Source organism: Antechinus flavipes, chromosome 4, assembly GCF_016432865.1.
Source record: "Antechinus flavipes isolate AdamAnt ecotype Samford, QLD, Australia chromosome 4, AdamAnt_v2, whole genome shotgun sequence".
Taxonomy (NCBI): Eukaryota; Metazoa; Chordata; class Mammalia; order Dasyuromorphia; family Dasyuridae; genus Antechinus; species Antechinus flavipes.
The window spans coordinates 321,196,421-321,224,396 of NC_067401.1; the positions used below are offsets into that span (position 1 = coordinate 321,196,421).

Below are 27,976 nucleotides of genomic sequence, written 5' to 3' on the forward strand. Positions count from 1 at the left end.
TAAGTCAAAGAAAACTGTTTTAATAAAGTCTTATATTTAAGGAACATTTTTTTTTGTTTTTAGTTAAAACAAAAGAAATAAATTATCATTTGTATAGCTTAAAGAAATTTAAACAGTTTTCATTTCTCTCAGAATACCTAGACTACTTTATAAACCAGTCAAGTGGTGGCCTCAAACTTGGCATTTTATAAATACCATCTAGGGTACTTAAATTATAAAGAAATGTGCATACCTACTAATGAAAGGAAGTGATTTTTTTTTCTCCTTTATTCTTAAACCCCAAAACTCCTAGTAAAATATATTTCAGGACAAAATAAACATGCATCAATAGATATCCAGTACATGTATGGAAGGTACATTTATTTTACAAACTCTTATTTACAAAAATTCAGCATAGAAAATGAACAGAGGGAAAAAATCATGATACATATAACATTTACATAACAAGTTTATGCAATGTTTAAGAAGCAAAAGATTCCCTAAAAATTTATGCTTGCAGGATTTCTGTAAAACCACACTTAAGGGCAAAAAAAAAAAAAAAACTGTGAACATAAGAACATGACATGAACAATTTTACAAGTCTCAAAGTGCAACCATTTAGTGAGTCAATCTACAGCTGTTTGAATAAAGAAATTAAAATTTTACAATCTTTAAAGACTACCAGGTTACTGACAATTTAAAGCCAGCTGAGATTGCTACACTTGAAGAAAAGGCACAAGGCTACCTACCTGAATTAATCAAATAAATTAGGAAGGATATCCATGATAGTGGTATAGCAGCTTTCTTAAACTGGAAGAGGAGTTCTAATTTCTTAACACCTTGTTGAGTAAATGTTATATACTATACTGCAGTCTAAGGTTTCATTTATACACTTAAAATGGTTTCTCTCATGGTAACACTTGAACACTTCCATTACAAGAAATATTAGGGTCATCTAATATTTGTTCTCAAGATACAACTGCATATGCAATAAAACCTATATACATCTCATTCATAAGTTTGACTGTTGGAAAATCTATAAGAGGTCACATAGGTAAGCTTCATAGTTACACATTAATATATTCCAGTGCATCCCATTTTATTTAGTTGCTTTAAAAAGTGGTCCTGCCACTATTTAATACATTATGAGGCAATTTTACTTCAAGTTTGGCTCACTCTTAACTAGAGAAGTAAAACTTTTAACACTGACATCTTTGTGATACTTTGTCGTCAACTTCTTGGGTACATTGTCCATTTGGCTGCAAGATACGACGTCCAAACTAAAATTAAGCATATTTTAAAACACAAAAATTAATTAAATATACTATAAAAAAGGCAAAATGCAAACAAATTTTCAATTGACCAATTATCTCAATATCTCACTCTGCTAGGAGCTAAGGAACATGAAGAATAAGTAAAAAAAAACATGGTCTTAAGCATCACAAGAACTCACAATCTAATTGATGAAAAAATTATTGACATGCTTGAAATATTTTCTGAATATTTGACAGAATAACATCTAGTTTGTTTATAGTTCTTTGGATAAATAAATCATTACTTTAAAATTCAAAATTTATTTTACCCATTTTCATGAAAATCTTTTATTATCTTTGCCCTCTTAAACAATGTACTGAACATAATTTAATCTTTTCTTAATTATCATATGGAGCTCAAAGTACAAATTAAGGAATGCAAGTTAGATTTGGATACGAGTTTTGGCTCCACGAGCAGATGTATAAATTCTGTAGTTCACTTAAATACAGGTGGTAATATATTCAGAACTGACAGGATTGTTTTAAAGATCAAATGAGAATTTCAAAGAATAAGATGACTGTATAATTGAGGAGGAAAAAAATCTAAGTATTTTAGTTTAAAAAGTCTTATTGTGTGTTGCAGGCTATAGTAGAAATAAGACAGAGTAATTAACATCAACAAAATCATATAATCAATTATGTTTAATTATATTAACAGAATCTGGAAACAAGATCTACCTTCAAAAATCTGTCACATAGTGTATATCAGGAAAATTGTATCTTAATGACACATTATCAAAGGGTTACCTTTGGAGTTTCTGGACTGGAAAATGAAGAATCCCAAGAACTATTTTCTTTTTCAAAGGAATCATCTTCCTGAAACGCAAATTTCTGCTTAAGGGCATGAGAAATTATAGACACTGGATCCCAATGTGAACTTTGTCTTCTCGCCTTATGAACAGGTCTCCCTCCAGGTGATCTATAGAAATTTCAATAAATTAAAATTTTAATCACTTTGTTATGTGTAATAAATATATGTAAGTAGAGAAATATAAGGCAGAGCTAGATAAATTTTATATATAAAAGCCTTTAAAATTTTGAAAAGTTTAGGGAGATTTTTCTCATCTACTATCATCAAAAAAATTCTGGTAATTAAGACATTTAAGGAATTGACAAAAATATAACACTAAGATCATTCCCAATACATAAAGTGATGAAAGGAAAGAAATAGTTTCAAAACATACCCCAAATCACTAAAAACAGGAATGCACATTAAAATGGTCAAACTGTCAAATGATGGGGGGGGAAGGAAGAGGGAAGAAACAACCCAGAATCAATATTGGAGTAATAGGAGACCACAGATTCACTAACACCTAGTTGGTGGAGCTATGAATTGATCTTATCTTTCTGGGAAAAAGTCTGGAACTTTATGAAAGAAAAATTGAAAAAAAAAAAAAAAACTGGTCAGACTCATGTCTCAGTAATCCTACTGCTGGATATATACTACAATGAGATCAAAGAAAGATACAAAGGTTCCATATATACAAAAACATTCATAGAATGTTTCGGGGAGGGGACGGCGGGGGAGAGGGGATAAGTGTTCATGAATTGAGAGAATGGCTGAACAAACTGTACAACATCACGATAATAGAATATATATATATAAACTATACAGTAAGAAATGGTTATTATGAGTAATTTAAACCTAGGGAAATGGGAAGTGACATTATGAATCAATGCAGCAAATAAGCTGACCCAGAGATCAATAAATATGATTACATTTTAAACATGATTACATAAAGTAAATTTAAAAATCTCTAAAAGAAAACTGAACCCTGAGTAACTGAAAAACTAGCATCAACCTTATAGAACAGAAACTGCAACAGCCATCAGTGGAAGGATGTTATTTAGCACTGAAAAGGCGTAGGGATATATGAAGCTGTCTTCAGTCACTCAAAATTGTCACATAAAAAGGGGATTAGTTTATTCTCCTTGATCCCAGAAAAGATAGAACTTAAAGCAACAGATGGAAGTTGTGAAATGTTGAGTTTTTACCCAAAGGTTTATTAAATACTACATTATTATGGTCAGATATTCCTGTGTACTGTACAGATCCACCACTCTATTCTTTAAGGCAGTACCAGATTATTGTGTTGATTTTGCTCTGTAATATACTTTGAAATCTAGAACTGTCAAGCTATAGTTTAAAACAATTTCCTTCCTAACCTAGCATTCAGCCTTTGAAAGTTTTCAGTGAGGGAGAAACTTGATCCCTCTGATCAAAGCCTCTTTCAGTTGTGTATAACACTTTTCAAGCATAGAACAATATTTCACACTATATACCAAGATACTATCAAATGGATAAATGATTTAGACATAAAGCCTAATATCATTAGCATATTAGGGGAACATGGAAATAAGTACCTGTTAGATCTAAGGATAAGGGAAGAGTTTATGACTAAACAAGAGATATAGACAATTACAGGAAATAAATCATTTATATTACATGAAGTTAAAAAGCTTTTGCACAAACTAAACCAATGCAGTCAAAATTAGAATGAAAATAAGAAACTGGGAAAGGAAATCTTTCCAGCATGTTTTCTGATAAAGACTAATTTCTTAAATATTTAGAGAACCGAGACAAATTTCTAAAAATAAGAGCTGTTCCCCAATTGATAAATATCAAAGAAAATAAATGGGCAGTTTAAATGGAATCAAATCTATCAATAGTCATGTGACAAAAAATGTTTTAAAAATCACAACTGAATAATTTTATATTAAAAACAACTCTGAGATACCCTCTCACACTTGTCAAAATGGCTAACACAACAAATAAAGGAAAATTACAAAGGTTGGAGGGGATATGGAAAAACTGGGACACTAATGCACTGTTGGTGAACTAGTTGGTATCTGGATGGACTACCACTACCAGGTATCAAAGAAAACGGAAAAAGTACTGGCTGTACAAAAATATTTATAGCACCTCTTTTATTTTTGGCAAAGAATTAAGAGCTGAGGGAATGTCCATCAATTAGGTTATGGCTAAATAAGTTGGAGTTTATGATTATAATGGAAATCTATTGTGCTATAAAGAAATAAAGAACAGGATGGTTTCAGAAAAATTTGAGAACACTTACATGAACTCACACAAAGTAAAATGAGTAATATTGCTGGGATGATCAACTGTGAAAGCAGCAATATTACTAGGATGATCAACTGTGAAAGCTATTCTGAATCAACAACTATCCCAAACAATTCCAAATGACCCATGATGAAAAATGCAATCGACCTCCTGAAAGAGAACTAATGAATGAACTCAAGTGCATATTGAAGCTTACTTTTTGAATTTTCTTTTATAATTTTATTGTTTATGGTTTCTTTTATATCACTAATATGGAAATATGTTTTGCATGATTTCAAAAAGATGTAGAAGAGATACAAGAGAAAACTGATTTCTAACTTTATTCTATTTGCAGCAGGAATATATCATGGTTTTTCATTCTCTTCCCTTTTTTTGGCTGCCTAAGAAAAATGTACTTTGATATTTTAATCTCCAAATTGCTTGTATTAATTAAGTAAATCTTTTTCTACCTTACTTCTTGGATCTTACCTTCCCAATCTTCAGGAGTCAAAATATATTTATTACAGCAACTTAGTCAACATCAGACTGAACCTTGAGTGGAAACTTGATTTTATTTACAGTGATAAAAGAGAAAAAAATAAGTAATCCAGAGGCAGCATTTGTTATGGGCCAGAACTCTGTATTTGAAACAACGATTCTTACAAGGTGCTAACTCAGTGGAATTGATGAGACTATGGTTATCTAATTATCTATTAATCTATTAATCAGCTGAAACAAAGGCTGCTCCCAAGACCTCCAGAAAACCAACAAGAACATTACAAGCATTCAATGTGCTTTTGGTGCTGGAATGAGGACAGAAAACATGAGACTGTAATGGAATATTACTAAACTTTAAAAAGAAAAAAGCATGCCAGAGAAGAAATCAGGAATTTGGAGATTAGGCTCCACTACTCACAAACTATATAACCATAGACAAATTCCTTAATTTCAAGGCATAAATTGCCTTGGGTTTTTTTTTTAATAATATAATTAAGACTAAATTATCTCTGAAGTCTCTTTCAACTCAAAACTGTGCTGGCACTCCAGTTTTATCTTCCTGTTCCATGAACTTTGGTTTTAATACCTAACCCATGCTGCAGATCTGTTGTTTTTCAATCCATATACCATAATCTAAAGAAGCCCCATGCCTAGTTGTCTTAGCTAAGTATATGATGATAATAGATGGTGGAACGATCATTCATAGGAAGAGTTTACCCTAAGTCAGCCAGTAAAGTTAAAAACTAAGCAGTGAGAAATACACTTTCTTAAAATTATACAATTTACTGTAAAACAGTAAAGTAAGCATCATGGCAACCTAAAAGACATCTCTATACCAAATTTGCTATGTTTTTAAACTTGTTAAATGACAATTCCTCTATGTGAATACAAAAATTATACAGAGAATTTTTTTATAGCTTTATGTGATTTTTTTAACAGATTTATATGAAAATAAATCTAGTCACTTTCTATTAATAGGGTACACACTTTCCCCAGGAATGATAATGGTTCTTCCCATTTTAATTAGAAGCTTTTAATATCCAATAATATCTACACAGAAGATTGATTAGGAATAGGACATATCTAATGAAATAAATTTTCTCAGCATCATTTCTCTATAATAACGAAATTCAAAAGGCAATAATCTAGTGTGCTTTCTAGAGCCCCCAAATTGGAGTGCCAAAATGTACTATGCTTTCTAGAGCCCCCATGCTGGGGTGCCAAAATATATCATCCGGACTAGCTCTCTGGAGGATCTCAGGACAGCCCAAGTCCTTGGTCTTAGTGGAGGAGGGAAGAATGAGGAGACCACAAGGCTGGTCAAAAATAGGGTGCATGTATTTCAAGTTCTTTTAGCCCCTAAATACTTTAGTACAATTACATCACTACCGCACACTGAACATGTGCTAATTATAGTACCATTACATTACTATAGCACACTGAGCAAGTGCTAACTATAAGCACCCTGCTGTTGATATGTAAATGCCTCTTTACTGTAAGTATCCCTTGCTTCAAGTAGAACACAGGTTGTCACTGCCCCATGAATTCTCAGGAAGGCCAAGAGCCTTTAGGGGAGATGGGGAGCCGAACCAGACATTGTTAGCAGGTTCCCTCTGGGCTGAAGGGTCTTATACCTTACCCAGAGTTCCCCCACTATGTGCAACTCTCTACACAATAGGAAAAAAATTCCATTCAAAATAACTACAAAAATGGTCAAGTACAAAGTGCTTCACAAAAAAAAAATAATAATAATAATAACTTAAATGGTGGTGGGAATACTCTGTACTCATGACTGACTAGGCTATGTTACTCTACAATTTTATTGTCATAATAAACTATCAAAGGAATACTTTACAGAACTTAATAAAATAATTAAACTCATATGGAGAAACAAAACAATTTAGCATATAAAGCAAATAATGAACAAGGAATGGGAAGGGAGGGTATTAGGAGAGAACTTCAAAACTTAATCTACATTACAAAAGCAGCAATCATAAAAACAATTTGGTAATGCTGGAAGCATAGAGAAACAGACTAATGGAACAGACTAGACAAGGAAGAATCAAACAACAGAATTTAATATTAACAATCAAATATTCACTTAACTAGAAAACACAAATCACCTATGAAAGCACCATTAACAATCCAATGAAAAAATGTTCCGAATCTATAAGAATAAGAGAAATGCACATCAAAACAACCTTGAGATTTAATCTTACACCCAGCAAATTGGAAAAGATATCAAAAGATAGGAATAGTCAATACAGAAGAGGTTGTCGGAAGAATACTGATGCATTGTTGATAAAACTATGAATCAGTAAACCAATTTGGAATTATACCAAAAAAGGGCTAAAAATATCCACACCCTTTATTACTGAAAATGTGCTATTAGGCTTAGGAGGTCATTAATAATATTTACAGAAGAACTTTCTGTAATAGCAAAGAACTGGAAACAAAATAATGTCCATCAATTGGAACATGACTAAATTGTGGTATATGAATGTAATATGTCACAAGAAATATGCCACAATCAATACTGAAAAGTATGGAAGAATTTGCAAGCCATTCATTATGGACAAAACAGTTATCAGTTAGGGCATGAATAGAATTAGGATACAAAATGAAACATATTTTTATATGTCTATTCATATTTGTTACAAGAAATGTGTTTTTTTCTTTTTTTCCCAATAGGAAGGGGATGGGAGAGAAAGAGTTTTCTGTTTTTAAAAAATAATAAAGCAAGGGAAGGAAACAGAAGTGTAATGTTGTATGTATTTTCAGATATAACTCCAAAACGTTTTATTCAACTGTTTTAATTTGTTACAAAAGAACTCTCATTGAAGAAAGAGTAATCTGTAAATGTTATAACAACAAAACTTATCAGTAATTTCTTTTTTAAAAAGAGAACAATTCAAAAGAACCTGAAATGACTGATGTGAGATGACACAAAGAGGAATGAACAGCACCAAAAGAACATTAGACACAATAATATTGTTCGATGAAGACCTGTGAATGACTTGAACGATACTCAACAATACAATGATCCAGAAAAATTCCAAAGAACTGATAAAACATACTAACTGCCTCCAGAGAAAGAACTGATTATTGTTTGTATACAAACTGAAGCATGCTACTTTTCACTTTTTTTCATTCTTTTTCTTTCATTTACATCTTCTTATATAAAATGACTAATTAGGAAATGGTTTACATGATTATACACATATAACATATATCTGATTGCTTGCCATCTCCGGAAGGAGCGGAGAGGAGAGAGGGAGAGCAAAGGAAGAATAGAATTTGAACTTGAAACTTAAAAAAAAAAGTGTTTCAAAATTGTTTTAATAAGTAATTGAAGGAAAAAATGACAAAGATTTATAGCATCTGAAACAGAATGAAGTAAGCAGAGCCAAGAAATAACACATAAATTTTACAACAATGTAAATGGAAGATCAATCAAAAGCAAAAGCTTCAAAATCATAAAATAAGCACAATGCCAAAAAGGAAATGTGAGAAAACATTCCTGTGCCACCTTTACTAGAGATGGGAGATCATAATTGTGGTACATCACATATTTTCAGGCATTTTCAATATACTGTTCAGTTTTGCTTATTTTTTTTTCTCTTCTCCCTCTTTTAACAAAAAAATTTTTTTATATGATATGGTTCCTGACATAGGGAGAAAGAATACTGAGAGAAATTCTAGTGATGTAAAAAAACCAAAATATATCAATAAAAAGGTTTTTTAAAAAAAGAAAAAATTGGTTTTCTATATAAAGTTAACCATACACAAAGACAGTAGCTTAATATACAGCATCAAGTAACCTGAATAGCTTACATAATTGTATTTTGTATAATGCAATCTTAAATGATGTATTTCTTCAATATTTAAAATTTCATTTAAATGAAAATCATCATTGGGAAATGATTATTTGTATATCAAATTAAACCAACCTACCGTTCAATAGCACGCAGCTTGACTTTATCCATATCCTTCAGAACATCCATCATGCTGGGAACATCTTTAGTTCTCTGGTTTCCTGCACATTTGCTAGCATTGGTCTTATTTGCAATATGACGTTCTTTTATAAGTCCATCTCTTGAATTGCTTGAATCACTGATATTAGATACTAATGGAGGAGGTGGAAGAGGTGGAGGAGTGGGAGGATGAACCACTGAGGTTGAAAAACATTCTGGTACAGCGGATGGTGAAGAAGTCATTGATGACAATGGTGCCAAATGATCAGGCATGTCATATGATTTCAAGGAATCTAAAAACAAAAATTATTTAAAAAGTATCTCAGAACGAAGATTTAGCAGTACTAGATCTTAAACTATGTTACAGGCAATACTTATCAAAACTATATGGTATTGGCTACGAAATAGAAGGGTGTCAATAGAACAGGAGTAAACATACAATATACAGTGGGAAATGTTTTGAATAAGCATGTGTTTGACAAATGTAGAGATTTAAGCTTTAAGGATAAGAATACATTATTTGGTAAAAAAAAAAAAAAAAATTATTGGGAAAACTAGAAAGCAGCTTGGCAAAAATTGGGAATAGACCAATATCTTATACCATTTACTAGCAAAAAGTCAAAATTGATACATGACCCTAGATAAAAAGGGAGACAATCATAAGAAAACTAGAACACCATGAACACATTATCAGATTTATGGAAAGGAGAAGAATTTATGAATAACCAAGAGATAGAGAGCATTGGGAGATGTAAAATGGAAAAGTTTGGTTACACATATTAGGTTTTTGTACAAAATTAGATGGAAGATAGAAATTGGGGGTAACTTTTATAGACAGTTTTTCAGATAATACGTCATAAAATATTAGAGATGTCTTGTTAAATTTATAAAAATGTAAGTCATCTCCCAATTGATAGTCAAAAGATATATATATATATAGCTGTTTTTCAATTAAAAAATCAAATCTATATTTAGTCATATGGAAAAAAGTGCTCTAACAAATAATTAGAGAAATGCAAATTAAAACAATTTTGAGATATCTCACACCTAGCAGGTTAGCTAAAATTAGGGGAGGGGGAAAATCACAAATGTTGGAGGGAATGTGGAAAAATGGGTACACTGATATACTGTTGATGGAACTGTGTTCCAAACATTTTGGAGAACAATCTGAAATTATGCTCAAAGAGTAATAAAATTGTGAATATGCCAGAAATAACACTATTACGTCTTGATTGGGGGAAAGGAAAAGAACCTTCTGTTCTAAAGTATTTGCAGCAATGTTTGTTAACAAACTGTAGTGTTTATTGTGTTAACAAACTGAAATTGAGGAGATGCCCATCAATTTGGGAATGGCTAAACAAGTTGTGAATATGTGATTGTGATGAAATACTACTATGCTGTAAGAAATAAGGAGTTGTGCAAGGGATAATGTTGTAAAAAAAAATTACCCTGGCTCTGTCAATAAATAAATGAGTAAAATAAAATAAAATTTAAAAAAAAGAAAAGAAAAGAAAAGAAATAAGGAGCTGATTGATTTTAGAAAAACACGCCTCTTAATTCTAGGGCTGGAGAAAGACTTGAGTGGTAAAAAGCTCAGAAGAAGCCTACAAAAAAAAAAAACTTCTGATGTGATGAAAAGAATTATGCCATAATGTAGGCCTTTTTGGACTATAGGGGTGTGGTGGCCTTGGAATGTTCCTTCTCATACAATGTCTCGTCATCATTGGAACATTGTTAGAAGTATATATTGAAATATTGAAAAGTGAAATGAACATCAGTAAGCTAATACTGTATGCAGTTAACAGAAATATCGTTCAAAGAAAATTGGCAACAACCAAGTTATTCTGAGTACTACAAATACTCAAATCAACTACAAAGAATCTTTGAAGGAAGATGCTATATATGTCCAGAGAAATAAAGTACAATTAGACATAGGGTTTTACATAGATTTACAAATCTATGTACAAGATCCCTTCTCTAGTACAAGGTGAAGAGGGAAGAAGAGAGGAACTAAAAATGTAACAAAAATAAAATTTTAAAAATATAAAAGCCTTTTACAAAATCACATGTAAATATGAGCTATTATGATTTCTGTGCAAATTGGGAACTATTCCTGAAATGCCATTAAAATAGTCATATGCCTCCTGGGCCAGAAGAAAATTCTCTTGCAAAGAAGTTCCAATAAAGCAAATCAAACAGAAAGCCGACTCTATATTCTACACTAGAAATTCAGAGTATAAAAGGCTAATGAAATGTGATTTCAAAGACTATTTTAAAATGAAAATATAAAATGTTATTACTTAACATGATATATATAATCTTAATTATTTTTAATCAACAAAAAATTTTAAATATAAAAATTGTAAGAGTACTGTAAACAAGACTAACTTACAAATTCCAGTATAAACCTTATATATCTATTACCCACTATACAGTAGTATCTTACCTAACTCAATGTAAGAGAAATCACCTCCACTATGCTGAAATTTTAGTAATGAGGGCAACATCCAAAATTCCTATATACAACTTCAATTTATTCAACAAATGGTTCCTGATAAGTACTAAGTATGTACAAATGACATGGGAAAGTTAGTTAAATTTCCTAGGAGAAGACATGTCAAAAAGAATTAGGAAATCCCTCCTCTGAGAAACACTATCTACCTCAACAAAAAGTTTCTGTATCTTTTATATAAAGGCTTCCAACCTTATTTTAAATATAGATCAGCAAATAATTTCCCTATAGTGAAGGAGAGGATACAAATATAATTATCCTCCTTTTAAAGATGAGAATTCTGAAGTAAGAGAAGTAAAGCATCTTGCCCACAATCATACAGTGAACCTGAAACTTCAATTCAGTTCTTCTGATACCAAATCCAGAGGTCCTTGTCGTCTCTACAAAAATAAATCTTTCATAGTCTTTATTTAATCCACAAAACATAAGCATCAAACTTTTCAAAGAGCTAATTAAATGCTATGGCATGGGGGTAACCATGGAAATGCTTAGACCATGGCGTGGCAATGGCTTATGTGGATAGGCAATCTGAGAGAAGGCCAAGTTCACTGGGGATGGTGTGCACAGAAAGGTCTTCATTGACTGACTGAATTAACAAGTTAGAAACACCACCTGATAAGTTGTGAAATAACTGCAATCTATATATCAATAAAAATCACAGGTTCACAAAGTACTAATGGTAACCATGCAATTTCTGGCTTCTGTGGAATAAAGAAGAAATAAGAGAAGAAAGAAGGAAATGAGTCATATAAGAGACAAGAAAAAGAAAATCACATTGGTGACTTGGGAGAGCTCAGGACTAGTATAGTCTAATTTGGACTATTAAGTCAAATTTAATTTGGTGAGGAGAATTATGACAAAATTTAGGAAAAATTGAGGAAATTTGGTCTGGAAAATCATCTAGATTGTACATCCTGAGAAGTAAAAGAATAAAGAACAAGAACAATTTTTACAAGGATATAGGAACATATTTAACCTAGTATTCAAAAAATCCTAAAAACCTAATTAGTGGGCAAAGGACTCATTTGAGGAAAAATTGCTGGGATTGTAGGCTAGAAGAAATCAGACTTAAAGGAATACTTCATATTTTATACCAAAAGCAGCTCCAAATGTATGCATAACCTCAACATAAAAATTCATGTTTAACAAATGAAAGGATTAAGGAAGAAATTAACTGTGAGGATCTATAAAATTTCTGCTAAAGTTCTCATTTCTAAAATAGTTAACTGATTCAAATTTAAAAGTCTAAAAGCCATAACCTAATAGATAAATGGTGAAAGGGATAAAAGCCAGTTTTCAAAAAAAGAAATCCAAACAATTAGTAATCATAACAATTCTCTAAAGAAATGCAAATTAAAGCAACTCTGAAGTTCAAACTCATATTCATAAGACTGGCAAATATGCCAAAAAAGAACACAAATACTGCCGAGGCAAGGAAAGGTGGTGTAAGGAGGTTGAAGGAAAACTGATCCCTTCCTTTTTTTCCAAAAAGTGACTAAACTGTGTGTAACCTTTATATGCACCCAATAGCACTATAATCCAGAGGGGTAAAAAAAAAAAGGCCCATCTATGTACAAAAATGTAGCAGCTCTTTTCTTAGCCAAAAATTAGAAACTAAGTAGATATCTCCCTATTGGAAAATGGTTAAGTAAATTGTGCATAAATGCAAAGAAATATTATGTCAGAAGATGTGACAAAATAGTTTCAGAGCAAACTAAAAAGATCTGTAGAAAGTGATGGAGTAAACAAAATATACACTGATAGAATTATCAAGAAAAACAACTCTGTAGAACTTCAGAACTCTGATAAGAATAATGATAAAACAGGAGACCAAAAGACAAAGTAAGATGAAACCTTCCACTCAAATTAAAATACAGAAAAAGGCACACAATTTTGGATATATCAATAAGAATATCTATTTAACTAGTCTATGTATGTATTACAGAGCTTTTTTTGTTTTTTATTTGAAGAGTATAGAGGTAGGCATAGAAAGGGCAGATTAATTTTGTAAATATACAGAAAAGGAATGTTAAGAAGCAAACAGATCAGATAACTTTGAAAATAACATATTCATGTAAAGGACCGCTTGCCATCTAGGGGAGAGGGCAGAGGGAAGGAGGGGAAAAATCGGAACAGAAGTGAGTGCAAGGGATAATGCTGTAAAAAATTACCCTGGCATGGGTTCTGTCAATAAAAAGTTATTATTATTATCTAAAAGAACCCATGACAGAAAAATAAAATAAAATAATCCCCAAAACACTAAAAAAAAAAAGTTCTCATTTATTATATACTTTCTTTAAAAAGCAATAAGCAACAGACTTGCTGTTTTACATATAATCCTTTTTCTACCCTATTTTGCACAAGAAAATATTTCTGGGGTGTTTAATCAACATGGAATTAAAAATGTTTTTGAATCCTTATACCTCCAAAACAAGAACTGGGTAGAAGAAATGAAAGAGAGATAAAGAGAAGGTAGTTGAGCAAGACACAAAGGAAAAAAAAAGAATATGTATTATTTAATCGATTAACTATGTCTAACTCTTTGTGACCTCCATTTGGGGTTTTCCTGGTAAAGATAGTGCATTGGTTTGTCATTTCCCTCTTCAGCTCATTTGACAAGATGACAAAACTGAGGAAAATAGGGTTAAATGATTTACACAGGATCACACAGCTAATAAGTATCTGTGACTAGATTTGAGCTTAAGTATTTCTGACTGACTCCAGACCAAGTGGTCTACACTATTCACTGTTAGGTTAAAAATGTGAAAACCTAATGTTAAGAAAAATAGTCCAGAGTAGACTGGTAGGTAGGTGGGAATAATTAATGAACCTTAAGAACCTGGAACAAAAGCTGAAGAAAAAGCAGATTAATGAGGTAAAGGATTGAAAAATAGGAATGTGAATGTTATTAAATTTCATTATTCTTCATTTCAACTGTGTCCATCACTTCAAGATCCCATTTGGAGTTTTCTTGGTAATTACCCTCTTCAGTTCATTTTACAGATGAGAAAACTGAGGTAAACAGGATTCGTGACTTGTCCAGCACCACATAGTGTCTGTGAACAGATTTAAACTCATGAACATGAGTCTTCCTAACTTCAGGCCTAATAATTGGCTCTGAAAGTTACAAATTGGTTCTTAAAGTTGTTCCGTAAATATCCCCAAGTAGTTTGAAAGAAACCAGGCAAAAAATCCAACCATTTCTAAGAATAAGTGACATTATGCAATGACTCACAACCAAGAAAAAAAGTAGGTTGAGGAAGGAGGTATGGAACTGATACTTAAAACTCAATCTCATCTGAACTTGGCAAAGAAAGAGAACACATACATACATATATACACACACATTCATCTCATGAAAAAGGGAAATGGAAGATAGGGTGAATCGGTGGAAGAGTAGTTAGGCCTAAATAAAGCAAACTCATAATAAGGATATGCAAAAAACATATAGTTCTTTTTAAAGTAGCAAAGAATAAGACGATGGAGGGAAACCCAAAAAGTAGGGAATAATATGCTATGCTATGTAAATGTAATGGGATATTATCAGCCAATAAGAAATGAGAAAGGAGAAGATTTATATGAACTCAGAGAGAGTGAACAGAAGAGAAGAATTTATACAAAGATAGAAATATGGCAAAGACAAATAATTTTGAAAGAAATCAGGAACTCAGATCATTACAGTAACCAACAAGTCTTTCTTTTCTTTCTTTTTTTTGTTTTTGCTGAGATTAAGTGACTTGCCTGACTAAGGTCATACAGCTAGGAGTATTAAGTATCTGGAACTGAATTTGAACTCAGGTCCTCCTGATTTCAGGACTGCTGATCTATTGCTGATCTATCCCCTAAACTATCTAGCTGCCCCAACAAGCTTTTCTTTAGGTCTTAAAGCAGAAGGTGGACAACCATCAGTTACTAGTATGTTATAATGGGAATATCTTCATGATTTGGACTATAAAACTGATTCAAATGCTAGTTAAGAATTATCAAAACAAAAGCTGAAGTAAACTTACCAAAAGACCTGTGTTCTGCTTCTTGCATTCCAACAATGGTAGCAATCTGGGAACGAAGGATGGTTAACTCATCTTCAAGGGCAGCTATTTTTTTAATTGCTGCTTCAGTAACAGGAAGATCATTTATTTGCTTTCTTTGTCTTAAAACAGGTGACAAAGGAACTAAAGATGGAGGCAGTGGATTGAAAAATTCGGTTTTGTCCTCATAATTTTTCCACATACAATTTCTATAAAGAGAAAAAAATAACTAAAATATTTCTAGGGAAAAGGACATAACTTTTTCCTACAGACAGGCTACACTCACTCTCCAATCCCTAGTACTAATTAGAATTTTACAAAAATTTTTTAAAACTTTTATATATTTGTATTACTAAACTTATAAATTAGCTCTAGCAAAGCAGTGAAAGGATATGAAGTTATCAAAAGAAATTGCAAATTATTAATAGCTATGTAAAAGAATGCTACAAATCACTAACAAGAAAAATAAAATTCAAAATAACCTTGGATTTATTTTACCTCACACTCAGCAAATTGGAAAGAAGTACAAAAAATGAAGAGAGTCAATGTTGGAGTTGTAGGAAAATAAGCACACTAGTGTATTGTTAGTAAAGCAACGGACACCTACTTTAAGAAGCAATTTGGAGTAATCCAAATAAAATGACTAAAATATCAACAAGTATATCTGTCTACTGATGCTTATCACACATCCATTCCCTCTCATCCTATGAATTATACATCGTTCTACAAATTCTCAAGAGAGGCTCTACTCAATTGACAAAGGACTTTTTTGTGTATACCAATACCACATTAAGACTATATATTTCTAAATGAAATTTTTTGGTAAATGATAAGCAACAGACATAGCAAGGTCTAAAACTACCATTCAATTATTTGAAAATAAGTTGTGACCTCTGAATTAGTAAAATCCTGCTCATCCCTTTTTAAAAAAACTTTACTCTTTTATTCTGAACTTTAACAATAAAAACACTTCAACGTTACAAGAATAAGTCATGATTTTAACCTGAAGATCCTATTAAAAGAAATATTAAGTAAATTTACTGTATTCTAATTCCTTGAAAATGAATATCCCATCATGGCAAATGTGGGAAAATTAAATAGAATATTAGGTTAAATATAATATTCCATAACAAAAATTAAACCCAAGTTATAATTATATAAATATGGAAATTCATGGGGCATAATATTTATCTAATAATTTAATCTAGATTTCTACATTAGTAAGAAAAGATTTGCATACTACAAAAATACACTCAAACCTTCCATCTCTCCTACCACAGAGATAGCAAATCAAGCTATATTCCTTATTACTGTCCACAAGGCTAAAAATTCAAGCTTTGAAATAGGTTGTGTCTAACATTAAAAAGAGTATTTTAATAAAAATGGACATAATTCTGATCAATATTTATTTTTCCTAATATATTATTCACTACTGAGCCTAAGTTTTTATGGTTAACTACCAAAAAGATATTAAATTTGATATTTATCAACATGATAGACTGACAAACCCACAAAAGCATATATAATAAACAAAATGTCAGTTTTTAAAAGATATTTGATTCAACTTAAGCATTTATAAATATTGTGGAAATATGTATAGAGAATTGTACATGTTCAGCATATATTAGATTACCTGCCATCTAGGAGAGGGGGTGGAGGGAAAGGAAGAAAAAATTGGAACACAAGGTTTTGCAAAAGTGAATGTTGAAAATTATCCATATATATGTTTTGAAAATAAAAAGCTTTAAAAAAAAATAAAATGTAAAAAAAATTTATCAAGTACCTAGAATTTACAAAGATTTAGATCATTATCTACTCAAAAACTTTGCAAGTTCATCACAGACCAATAAGCTTACCTAAATTTGGCATATCTGGCTTCTTCATCATTTGCCACCCATAGAATATCAGCAAATGATGGAATTATGGGGCTCAGAGCAGATGCATGTTGATCATAATCTAAGGAATGTAAGTATTGGAACAGCTAAAGGAAAAAGGAAAAAAAAGATCAAGTCTATAGAGATAAATGTATTCTGAGGAAAAAAAACATAATTCATAGAAATAAAAGTATTTTTAAAAATTTTAAGTGTAAAAAAAATTAAAAGAAAAGCATACTCCCATTAGTTAGCAAGAGTAGAAGTGATTACATTACTCTCTTTTCTAAAACTAAGTAAGTAGTAATATTCTGTTCATTTTCTCTAGTAAACATTGCTTAAACTCAAAAGAATATAAGAAAATAAATAGCTAAGGAAACTTACACAGTACATTCTGTTGTATTCTTGCAAAACACTTTATATTCATTTTCTTATTAGAATTTCTTTCTGAGAAGCTTTCTACATATATCAATGTTTTTATAGTTAAGGAAATTAATGCTTAAAGAAGATGAAGTGATCTGCCAAGGTCACAAAGTATCAAGAAGTAGGACTTGAATCCAGATTTTCCGGTTGAAAAGCTTCTCAATATCAACCAATAAGCATTTATTAATTTGGGGCACCTCGATGACACAGCAGATAGAATATTGGACCCTTGAATCAGAAAAACCTAAGTTCAGATCCAGCTCAAACATTCATTGTATGACCTTGAGCAAGTCACTTAATTGCCTCAGTTTCCTTAGCTATAAAATGAGTTAGATAAGGAAATAGACTAACTTCAGTATCTTTGCCAAGAAAACCCCAAAATAGGTCACAAAAAGCCAAATGTGACTGAAAATTATTTGAGAAACTTGAAGAGGCAATTCCAATAGACTTGGGATGGAAAATGCCATCCACATTCAAAGAGAGAACTTTAGAGATTGAATATGGATTGAATATGGATTTTCATCTTTATTTTTTTTCTCATTTTTTTTTTCCCCTTTTGGTCTGATTTTTCCATCTCCTTGTGAGAAATAGAAATAGAATTCATGAAGTGGCAAAAGTCTAGGGGGGGAATAATATCCAATGAAGATGGAAAGATAGGTGAGAGCTAGGTTGTAAAAGGCTTTGAAAGCTAAAAAGCAGGTGGAGACAAGATGGTGGAGCAAAAGCAGTCTCCCCTAAGCTCTCTCTAAGTCCCTCCCATAAATAATGTCTCAAAGCAAATTCTAGTGAAAGAATTTTCAAGCCCAAAACAACTTAGAAATTCACCAAGAAAGGGCTGTTGCACGGTCCAGTGTACTCTGTGCCAGTGCAAACCAGGCCCCAGCAAACCAGGAACAGGCCTTGAAAGCAACTGAGTAACTGACTTCAGTGGTAATTTCTGAACCCTCAGTCCACAGACCAGAGTAAGAGGATTGAACAACTGTCCCTTTGCTGATAATGGGGCAGGACTCTACTGCATTCCATATATTTGGGCAATTGCTTGCCTTCTCGATGGAGGAGGAGAGAAGGGAGATAATTTAGAACTCAAAATGTGAAAAAAAGAATGTTAATATTGTTCTTACATGTAATGGGGGAGAGGAATTTAATTTTTAAAAAAGCTAAACAGTTTATATTTTATCCTAGAACCAATAAAGAAAACACTGAAAGAAAAGAGGTTAGTGTGAACAGAAGAGGGCAATTAGCCATAGTAACATCAAAAAAGAGTGAAATATTTTTTAAAATATGCAGATGGGAAAAAGAAATTCAGAACAAAGCACAGACAAGGATCATTTTGAAAGTAATGGGTATGAAACAGATTCAAGATTTCCTAAGTAATCCTCTTTATTTCTCACGTTTAAGGAAATGTTTTCTTTTACTAGTATTCAAGTTCAGAATAGACAAAGAACTAGGCAAAGGGTGATAAGAGTTATTAGTGTTAAGATAAAATAGTACAGAGAAGAGGTCAGATGTAAAAAAAAGTTATGATTCTAGAAAAAGCATATAACCACTAATTTGGAAACAGATCAGCAAGAGAGAAGAGCTGAAAATAATGCCAGATTTTGAATATGAACCCAAGAGTCTAATAAGGATAGCACATTTAACAGGAAAATTTGAGTGGAAAATTTTTAGAAGAGAATGAGGTCAGTTTTTGAGGTGCCATCAGGACTGTCAGTTTAAAATGTCTGGTAGGTAGCTACTGATACAGAAGTGAAGTTCCTAGAGGAGGCCTTGTGGAAAAAGATTAAAAGTTTTATCAGATCAAAAGTAAAATGACTCATTTTCTGAATCAGGTTTTAAATTCACTAAAAGAAAAATCTATTTTTCTTTCTCTTCTATTCCTAACCCCTTATACTTCACGCTTAGCAGGACCTAGAATGCTAAATCAAATAGCGCATAATCAACTTACCTCAAAATTAGGTCTTGGACAAGGTTCTAAAGGAAGAATTTTCCCAATGCTACGAACAATACTTCGAGTAGATCCATATTCCTTATTTTCCCATATTGGTAAAATCTATTTAAATGTAAAAATAAACAAACATTTATTTTAGCAAATCAGTTTTAAAATCTAGTATCACCAACACATACAAAAAGGACATTAAATTGAAGCCTTTGGAGTTGAAAGGAACTTTATGAAACACCTAAATTTCCTTCACATGAACTACCTTCTAGCTTCATGTCTCTCTATACTAGTACCAAAAAAATTTTAAAGATTTATATTTATTCCTATTAAGTTACATATATTTGCTCCCATTATTCCAGTCTATCATCTAATGTATTAGCTTTTGTGTTGTCTACAAATTTAATGTGATACCATCTATTTTCTCATCTAAGTCACTAATAAAAATAATGAGAAAGACAAATTCAAGGAACATTTTAACAGAGACCATCAGTGAAACTGATATTGATCAATGTTATATATTATCAATTATGTTATAGATATTTTAATCAACTACCATTTTTCCCTGTCACGCAGCCTACAAATTATCTTTTGCACAATTATATCATGAAATATTTGTCAAAAGACTTTACTAACATATAGAACAGACGACAAAAGTATTTTAAAATTTTATTCCAGAAATCAAATCTCCTAACCCCCCAAACTTTCTCCTAGCAAGATAAAGGCAATAAGGGAGGATGCCAGAAAAATTTGTTTTAGGCAAAAATTATAAAAAATCATTTATTTATGACATGAACAAGGAAACTTTATAAAAAAGAATTGATTTATTTGCTTTGCTCAAATTCTACTAATTTCAAAAATCAAATACCAAGTTTGACCAATGGGTATAAAAATTTCATTTAATGTACACAAATGGCAAATAATATAGATAGAAATAATAAAATTATATATATATATACACAGAAATGTAGACCAATATCTCACACCATGTTTCACGATTAAGATCAAAATGGGCAAATGATTTAGAAATAAAGGGTGCTATCTGATGTAAATTAAGGGAGTGTGAAAAAATTACCTATTATGTCTATGGATATAGGAGCATTTATGACCCAAAAAGAGATAAGAAGATCATGGAAACTAAAACATAATTTTGATTACATTAGATTTTTAAAAGTTTGTCCAAATAAAATTAATGCAGTAAAAATTAAGAAGAAAATAGAAAACTGGGGGAGGAGGGGTGGGTAAAAATTGGGGAGAATTTATATCGTTTCTCAGACAAAAATCATTTTTCTCAAATGGAAACTGAGTCAAACTTATACAAATAAGAGCTATTCCCTAATTGATAAATGGTCAAAGAATGTGAACAGGCAGTTTTCAGAAAAATAAAAGTTATCAATAGCTATATAAAAAATGCTCTAAAGTACTAATAGTAATTAAAGATATGAAAATTAAAATTCTGATGTACTACTTCACACCCATCAGGTTGTCTAACATGACAGAAAAGGAAAAGACAAATGCTAGAGGGGATGTAAGTATACTATTGGTTAATTTGTATAATTTGTAAACGGATCCAACCATTTCCAAGAACAATTTGCAACTAAGAACAAAGGACTATAAAACTCTGCATACCCTTTGATTTGGCGAAACCACTCAAGTCTTTATCTCCAATGCAGCAAAGAAAAGGTAAGGGACCTATTTATACAAAAATATAAATAGCAGTATTTTTGCAGGATAACAAAGAATTGCAAACTGAGGAGATGCCTATGAAGTGGGGAATATCTGTATATGATGTGTGATGGAATACTATGTGATGGAAGAAATGATGAAAGGGATTGTTTTGAAAAACTGAGGAATACTTATGAAAACTAATGCAAAGTGAAGCAAGCAGCAGTAAAAGAACACTGCACAGTGATAGCAATGTTATAATGATGATAAACTATGGAAGACTTGGCTACTCCAGTCACTACATGATCCACAATAATTATAAAAGAACTCATGATGAGAAATACTATCTATCTCACCTCCACACAGAGAACAATGGAACTCTGAGTGCAAATTAAAACGTGTATTTTTTTTTAACTTCTTTATCTTTTTTGCTTCCTTTTATCATAACATGGCTATGTTTTACATGATTTCTTACATATAAAGAGTATCACATTTCTTGCCTTCTCAATGGCTATGAGAGGAGTGGAGGGAGGGAGAGAATTTGGATCTGAAAATAAAAAAATTAAAATAAAATTTTTAAATTAAAATAAAATAAAATTACAAAAAAACAAAAAGAAGATTGAGTAACTATAAACAAAGACTTTTTGGCCACAAACATAGAGAAAAAATGATATTTACTTACAGTGGACCATATCTGGTACAAATCTGTTCTTGAAAAGAGATTTGAAGGTAAACGTGTCACTATAACTCGAATAATACTTCGACCATTTGCATGAGCTTCCCATATTGGTGTAAACTGTTCCCAAAATCCCACAAAAAAATGAACAATAATTATTATTTTGGAAGAAACTTAACCAAATACTCCAAATAAAGCAATATCCTTTATAGGGAAATGGGGAGAGGACAAAAACATTTCTTAAGAAGCTACTATGTGTCAGATATTATACTAAATTGATTACAAATACTACTTCATTTGATCATCAAAAGAACCCTATGAGTTAGGGGCTCTTACCATCTCCATTTACTATCTTTAAAAAACTGAGGCAAGCAGAAATTATGTGACTTGCTCAGGGTCACATAGGCACTAAGTTTCTGAGACAGGTTTTGAAACTCTGAATTAATACTTCTGGTCTATAGGCTCAACACTAAATACACTAAAGTCCCTTGGCCACCTAGGATGCATTTTCTCATTTTTGCTTCTTGGAATTGCTACTTTCCTTTACCATTCAACTAAAGGTCAGAGGTCAAAAACAAGGGAGCTCAAATATCCCTATGGTGCTTATTACCTATATGACTTCAGAAAGTTAAAACTCTTCAGGCCTCTGTTTCCTCATGGATAAAATGAGAAATTTGAACTAGATATCTCTAAGGTCCCATATTACTGTCCATGATTCTATAGTCAAGCACTGTCTCCTATATGAAGCGTGTCCTGATCTCCTTAGAAATTTGTGACCTGCTTAGCAAAATCACCTTATCTGTATATATTTATATATATATGCATACGATCCTATCAAAAATGTAAGCTCATTAAGAATAGAAAAATGTATCTTTGCTGTCTGAATCCGTAGAAGAATGTCCAACATAAAGCAGGCACTTTAAATATGCTTGCTGATTGACTGATTATTAGCTTTACCATTTTTACAAATTCCTTAAGGACTACTGCCCTATAATTTTTTGAATCACCTGCTTACTAGCACAGTAGATAATCAATTACTATTGGTGATCAACTGATCTCAAAGTGCCTTTGTCCATGTTATTACTATATTTCCATCACTCCCTCCCCTTCAAATTCAGATTTTAGAGTACAAAATACATACAAATCTCATAGTTGCTAACAAATTATCTTATCTATATCTTCTTTTTGACCCAGCTATTTTATAAAAATTCCTTAATAATAGAATCTATGTTCTTTAACTTCTTTTGTGATCACAGTTGAAGGTAGCAGTGTGAGACACAAAAGTTGTTGAATGAAGTTCTAGAAAAAGAAACATTGCCATGTTCAAGCTCTTTAAAAAATTACATACTAAGCAATGTGCATTCTTTCTATCTCACAAGAAATTTAAATGTTGCCTTAGACTAAAGGTCTACATTTTAAATTCATCTAAAACAACTTAAAGACAAGTACAATGAGGTAATTTGTCTGGTGAAATATATTTACCTGTTCTATGGGGATGCCAAAATATTCCAGGAATTGTCTGAGGAGATTCAACATGAGAGACATTGACACTGAAATGGTAGAATGTTAAGTTCAATAAAACACTGGACTCAGAATACTATTTTCCAATTTTTTTTCTAACTGAAAATAAAAGGACAAATATGTCAGATGTGGAAAACTTGAGACTTCATGACTTTATAGGAGAAAGAAACTGGCATGGAAATTGTGTTAAGGGACATGAAGCAGACACCCAAAAGCAATATCAACAACTCCATCCTGAACAAGAATTATTCTGGAAGGAAGAAAGTTGTTGGAAGAAATGTGCCAGAAAGAGGCTAAATACACTCTCTTAGTAGTGGGGTATTCAAAAACAGAATTATATTCAATTGCAACTTATATAAAACTAACACCTAAAACTTCCATCAGCTCTCCAAGCTGGTAGTTACTATTACTATTGAATTTACAGAATCAAGGATTTATGAATTGGAAGGTGCCTTAAATAGGTTATCTGATCTAATTCACAGGAACAGTGTCACTACAACAACGTATCAGAAAAAGTAGCCATCAAGATTTTCACTAAAAACCTTCCAAAGACAACCTTATTAAATAATTGGATAGCTCTAATCATTAGGAAATATTTCAAGTCTAAATTAGGTTTTCTCAACCCCTAATTATTTTTCTTGCTAAACCACTTCAAATTTAGATCTTTTGCTAGAGTATATGATTTGTTTTATTTTCAGGCTTTTCAAGACTAGATTAATTTCTTGTTAGGACACATCACTCTCAAACTAATATTTCTGAAATAGGTCTAAGCATGTCACTCCCTAGTTTAGTAAGATTTAAAGGCTTCTTACTGACTTGAGGTCTTTTGTCATAGTCTCTCTCCAAAATATCTTTACAGACTAATAACTCTCCCAGAACTATTGTTCTAATTCATCTCCCTGGCAAGTGGTTATTTGTTATTTCTCATGGCAGGCCACTCTGCACCTAACCTCTCTAACAGAGGTTGTGCCCTTGAGCTGAAATAGAATTCCTCCTTACCTCCTCTTGTGAGAATTCATCCTAGTTTCTCTCAAAGATTAGCTCAAAGAGCACAACTTTAAAAACCCCTTCCCAGTTCCCCCAATTATTAGTACTTTGCCCTTCCTACAAAAAATTTACCGTGTTTATAAATATACAGAGAAATATGGGTTCCTTTCCAAATGTCTACAAACAAATCCAGATCTCTCCAGTTCTTAAAAAATCCTCTTTTGATCCTAATATTTCTGCCACCAACCATTTCTCTTCCTTATTATAGCTAAATTCTAAGAAAAATATGAATAATTTCCTTATCTACACCTCCTCCTCAACCTTTTACAGCTTTCAACTTCTTCATTCCACTAAAACTACACTCCAAAATCACCAGCTATCTCTTAAGCAACAAATCCAATGGTCTTTTCTCCATCTTCATCCTTGACTTCTCTTCATCATTAATATTATTAATCACCCTATTTACCTAAAGTGATACTCCTTCCTGTTTGGGTTTTCATGAAATTAAGTCTGTTGGTTTTCCTCCTATTCAGATAGTCTGAATAACATTCCTCAGTCTCTTTTGCTAGATCATTATCCTCATCACAACTCTTGTGGATACTTCTCTAATCTTGATTTCATCAATTCAGTTGAATTATCATCTCTACATGGCTAAATTCTAAAGGGTGCCTTAAAAAAACTAGTAAATTGTAGTACCTCTCCTAACTTTCACATCCAGTATCAACTACTTATTAACCACTGTCAAATAAATGTTCCTTAAGTATCTCAAACTCAACATACCAAAGAATGAAACTAATTGTCTTTCCTCCCAAATCTTCTCTCTTTCCAGAATTTCCCCATTTCTGCTGAGGCTTCCAGCTTCCTATTTGAAAGCTCAGTCACTCTTATTCTTCACTGCCCAAGTAGCCTGTAACCAAATTCTGTCAATTCCTGCACATGTCCTCCTTACATCCATTCACATATCTATTTCTCAAGTTCAAGACCTCATCACCTTTTGTTTAGAGGAGACCTCTTAACTGGACTCAAAGTTTCAAGTCTTTTCCCTTACCAATTTAGTTCCCAATTTATTAAGTTTTCTTTACCCCACATACTTCAATTCTAGAGATCTCTATTACTTCTGGAGTCGAATATAAACTTTTGGCCTTGAAAAACCTTTAAACCTGGCCCCAACCAATTTTATACCGTCCAGAAAAATGGCCTTTTTAAATGTTCTTCATATATCACATCTCTTCTACTTTCCTTTGCCAAGGCTACCATAACTGGAATTCACTTCTTCCTGACTCCTTGGACCGGCTGCTTTTCCTCAGGGCTTAGCTGAAATGCCTCCTTTATGAGGCCTTCCTGGATACCAAGAGCTGCTAGTGTTTGTCCTCTCTGGAACTGAGTATTAGTTTTCTTTATATCAATATATGAACTGTTCTCTATCCCAGATAGAATGTTAACTCTGAGGGTGAGTCCTGGTTCAATGTCATCTTTGTGCAACCAGACTATTCGTTTTGGTGGGTTTTTTTTTTTTTTTAATTAATTTGATCAAAGTCAACCAATTGATAAAAGTTCTGAACAAAGGTTCGTGTAAACGATAATGGGGAGAATGACCATTTTCAACTTTCGATATTTCCTTGAGTCACAGCAGCATAAATAGTTTGTAGTAGCAGTAAATAAACACTTGTTTAGGGAACACTCTAGCATCTGGAATGTATGAGAGTTCAGTTAGGACTAGCACATCTGGAGAAAAGACTTATCAGCATTTTAAAAGTATTTTAAAATTGTAAACTCCTAGAGAGGAGTGAGTCTCTCTTTAAAGTCTAATCTCAGGGCAGGAAAACAGAGACAGGTCTGGGACACAGAGCAACCGTCTGAAGCTGGACTTGAACTCTTTCTGACTCGGGAGCAACTAGGAGGGGCAGTGAATCCAGAGTATCTGTATTCAAATGATATTCCACTAGATATTAGCTGTATGACCCTAAGCATGTCACTTAACGCTGTTTACCTCAGTTGCTCATCTGTAAAATTAGTTGGTAGAGGGAAATGGCAAACTCTAGTTTCTCTGCCAAGAAAACCCCAAGTGGAGTCAAGAAAAATTAGGACTGAAAACAACTGAACAAATAATTTGTAGTTAATTTAGTCAAGGTCATTCTACCGGAGAAGAAACCGAGGCAGGAGGGACGTCCAAAGTAATATTAATGGACATTCCGAAAGTACGACTGGCCCAGTCTGCTTCGAAATTGGGACTGGGTCCCGGGGTCGAAGCCCAGAGCCTCGTCGCCTCCACTTCCCTCTTTCTCGCCCAGGTCCTCGGCTTCAGGGGCTCTGTGAACACCTCGGAGAACGAGGCGGCAGAAAGCGGGGCCTCCCCGTGGACTCTGCGCTAGGACCCGCCTCACTTACCTCTCGCACCGCTAGGCCCCTCAAGAGGCCACCGGGAACCGAGCGCTCGCACTAGCGTCAACTGCCCAGGCTCGAGTCAGTCTTCCGACTTAGTCCCAGTGGCTCACGCCAGGTCCTCCCAGGTGCTGCAGCGGCGGCAGCCGTCAGCAAACACATACCACTCAAACTCCGCGCGGCGCGGCCTAAAGCCCATCGTATTGGACCAACCCCAGATCTCCTGCCCCAATTGGGCAGTCTTACCTGCCAATCAAAAATCCAGGAATAGGAAAGAGTAGGAGCTTTCTCCGGCCCCTTGAGAGGCGGGTCTTCAATTCGGGAAACCAATAGGAACTCAAGTCGTCCTAGTAATTAACATTTTAGCACTCCCGAGTGCGCCAGTTCTTGAGTCCCGAGAGGACGTTTATCGTTAGATCTAATTTAGATTTTGTAAGGCCAAGCTAGCGCTTTCTATTCTCTCGTGGATACTCTGAGTGTCCGGAGTGCCTTGGAATTTGGCCCGTCCTCCTTCCCCAGCGCTTTACTGGAAGGGCCTTCTGCTAACCCGGTCAAGATCGGTCCCTGGCTCCGGGACCCACACCCACCTGGCTCGAGCCAGGCGTTGTTCAGGAGACCTTTCTGCTCGCTGCGGTCTTAGCCCGGTCGACCTCCCCCCTCCATATTTAGTAGCTCACATTTCAGACGTTTTTCATTCTTGAGATGCATGCTATTCTGGTCTCAAATTCAGTCCTGACCTTGAACGGTTTATGTATCCGGCGGTTCCAAAGAGACCTCTCTATACCACCACTACCATCCCCAGAAATTTGCTGAGCCGGTAAAGTTGCGTATTACATGCTGTGGGTTCCTGTTATTAATAATGCTTCTCGCTTTACTTTAGCTGCTTGTCATTGAGGATAATTAAACCAACGGGTAATAAGGCTAAGAAGTATTTTAAAATACTTTAGTAGTACACAATTCACAGCATGCCCAGATAAAGCTGCATGGAGAAGCAGGTAGCAAATAATAAAACCCCTCATAGGGAATCAAGATCTTAATTGAACAATTCATCTATGGTACTGTACTCATAAGCTCTGGCAAAAGACATTCCGTGTATTGAAGAAGAGAGGAAACAGCACTGAAACAATTACACACTACACTACACTACACA

At 33.1% G+C, this 27,976-nt stretch overlaps 1 protein-coding gene across 1 annotated transcript; it reads right to left on the reverse strand.

Annotated features, from left to right (window-relative positions):
* MTFR2 (mitochondrial fission regulator 2) lies at nt 1-27,976 on the reverse strand. Its single transcript, XM_051997818.1, has 9 exons — nt 26,833-27,976; nt 23,419-23,486; nt 21,943-22,056; nt 19,605-19,709; nt 17,222-17,346; nt 15,348-15,574; nt 8,806-9,118; nt 2,040-2,211; nt 1-1,259 (listed from the first exon to the last, which is right to left on the reverse strand). The coding sequence occupies exons 2-9, from the start codon at nt 23,479-23,481 to the stop codon at nt 1,179-1,181; spliced, it is 1,200 nt and encodes a 399-aa protein (XP_051853778.1). The 5' UTR covers nt 23,482-23,486; nt 26,833-27,976; the 3' UTR covers nt 1-1,178.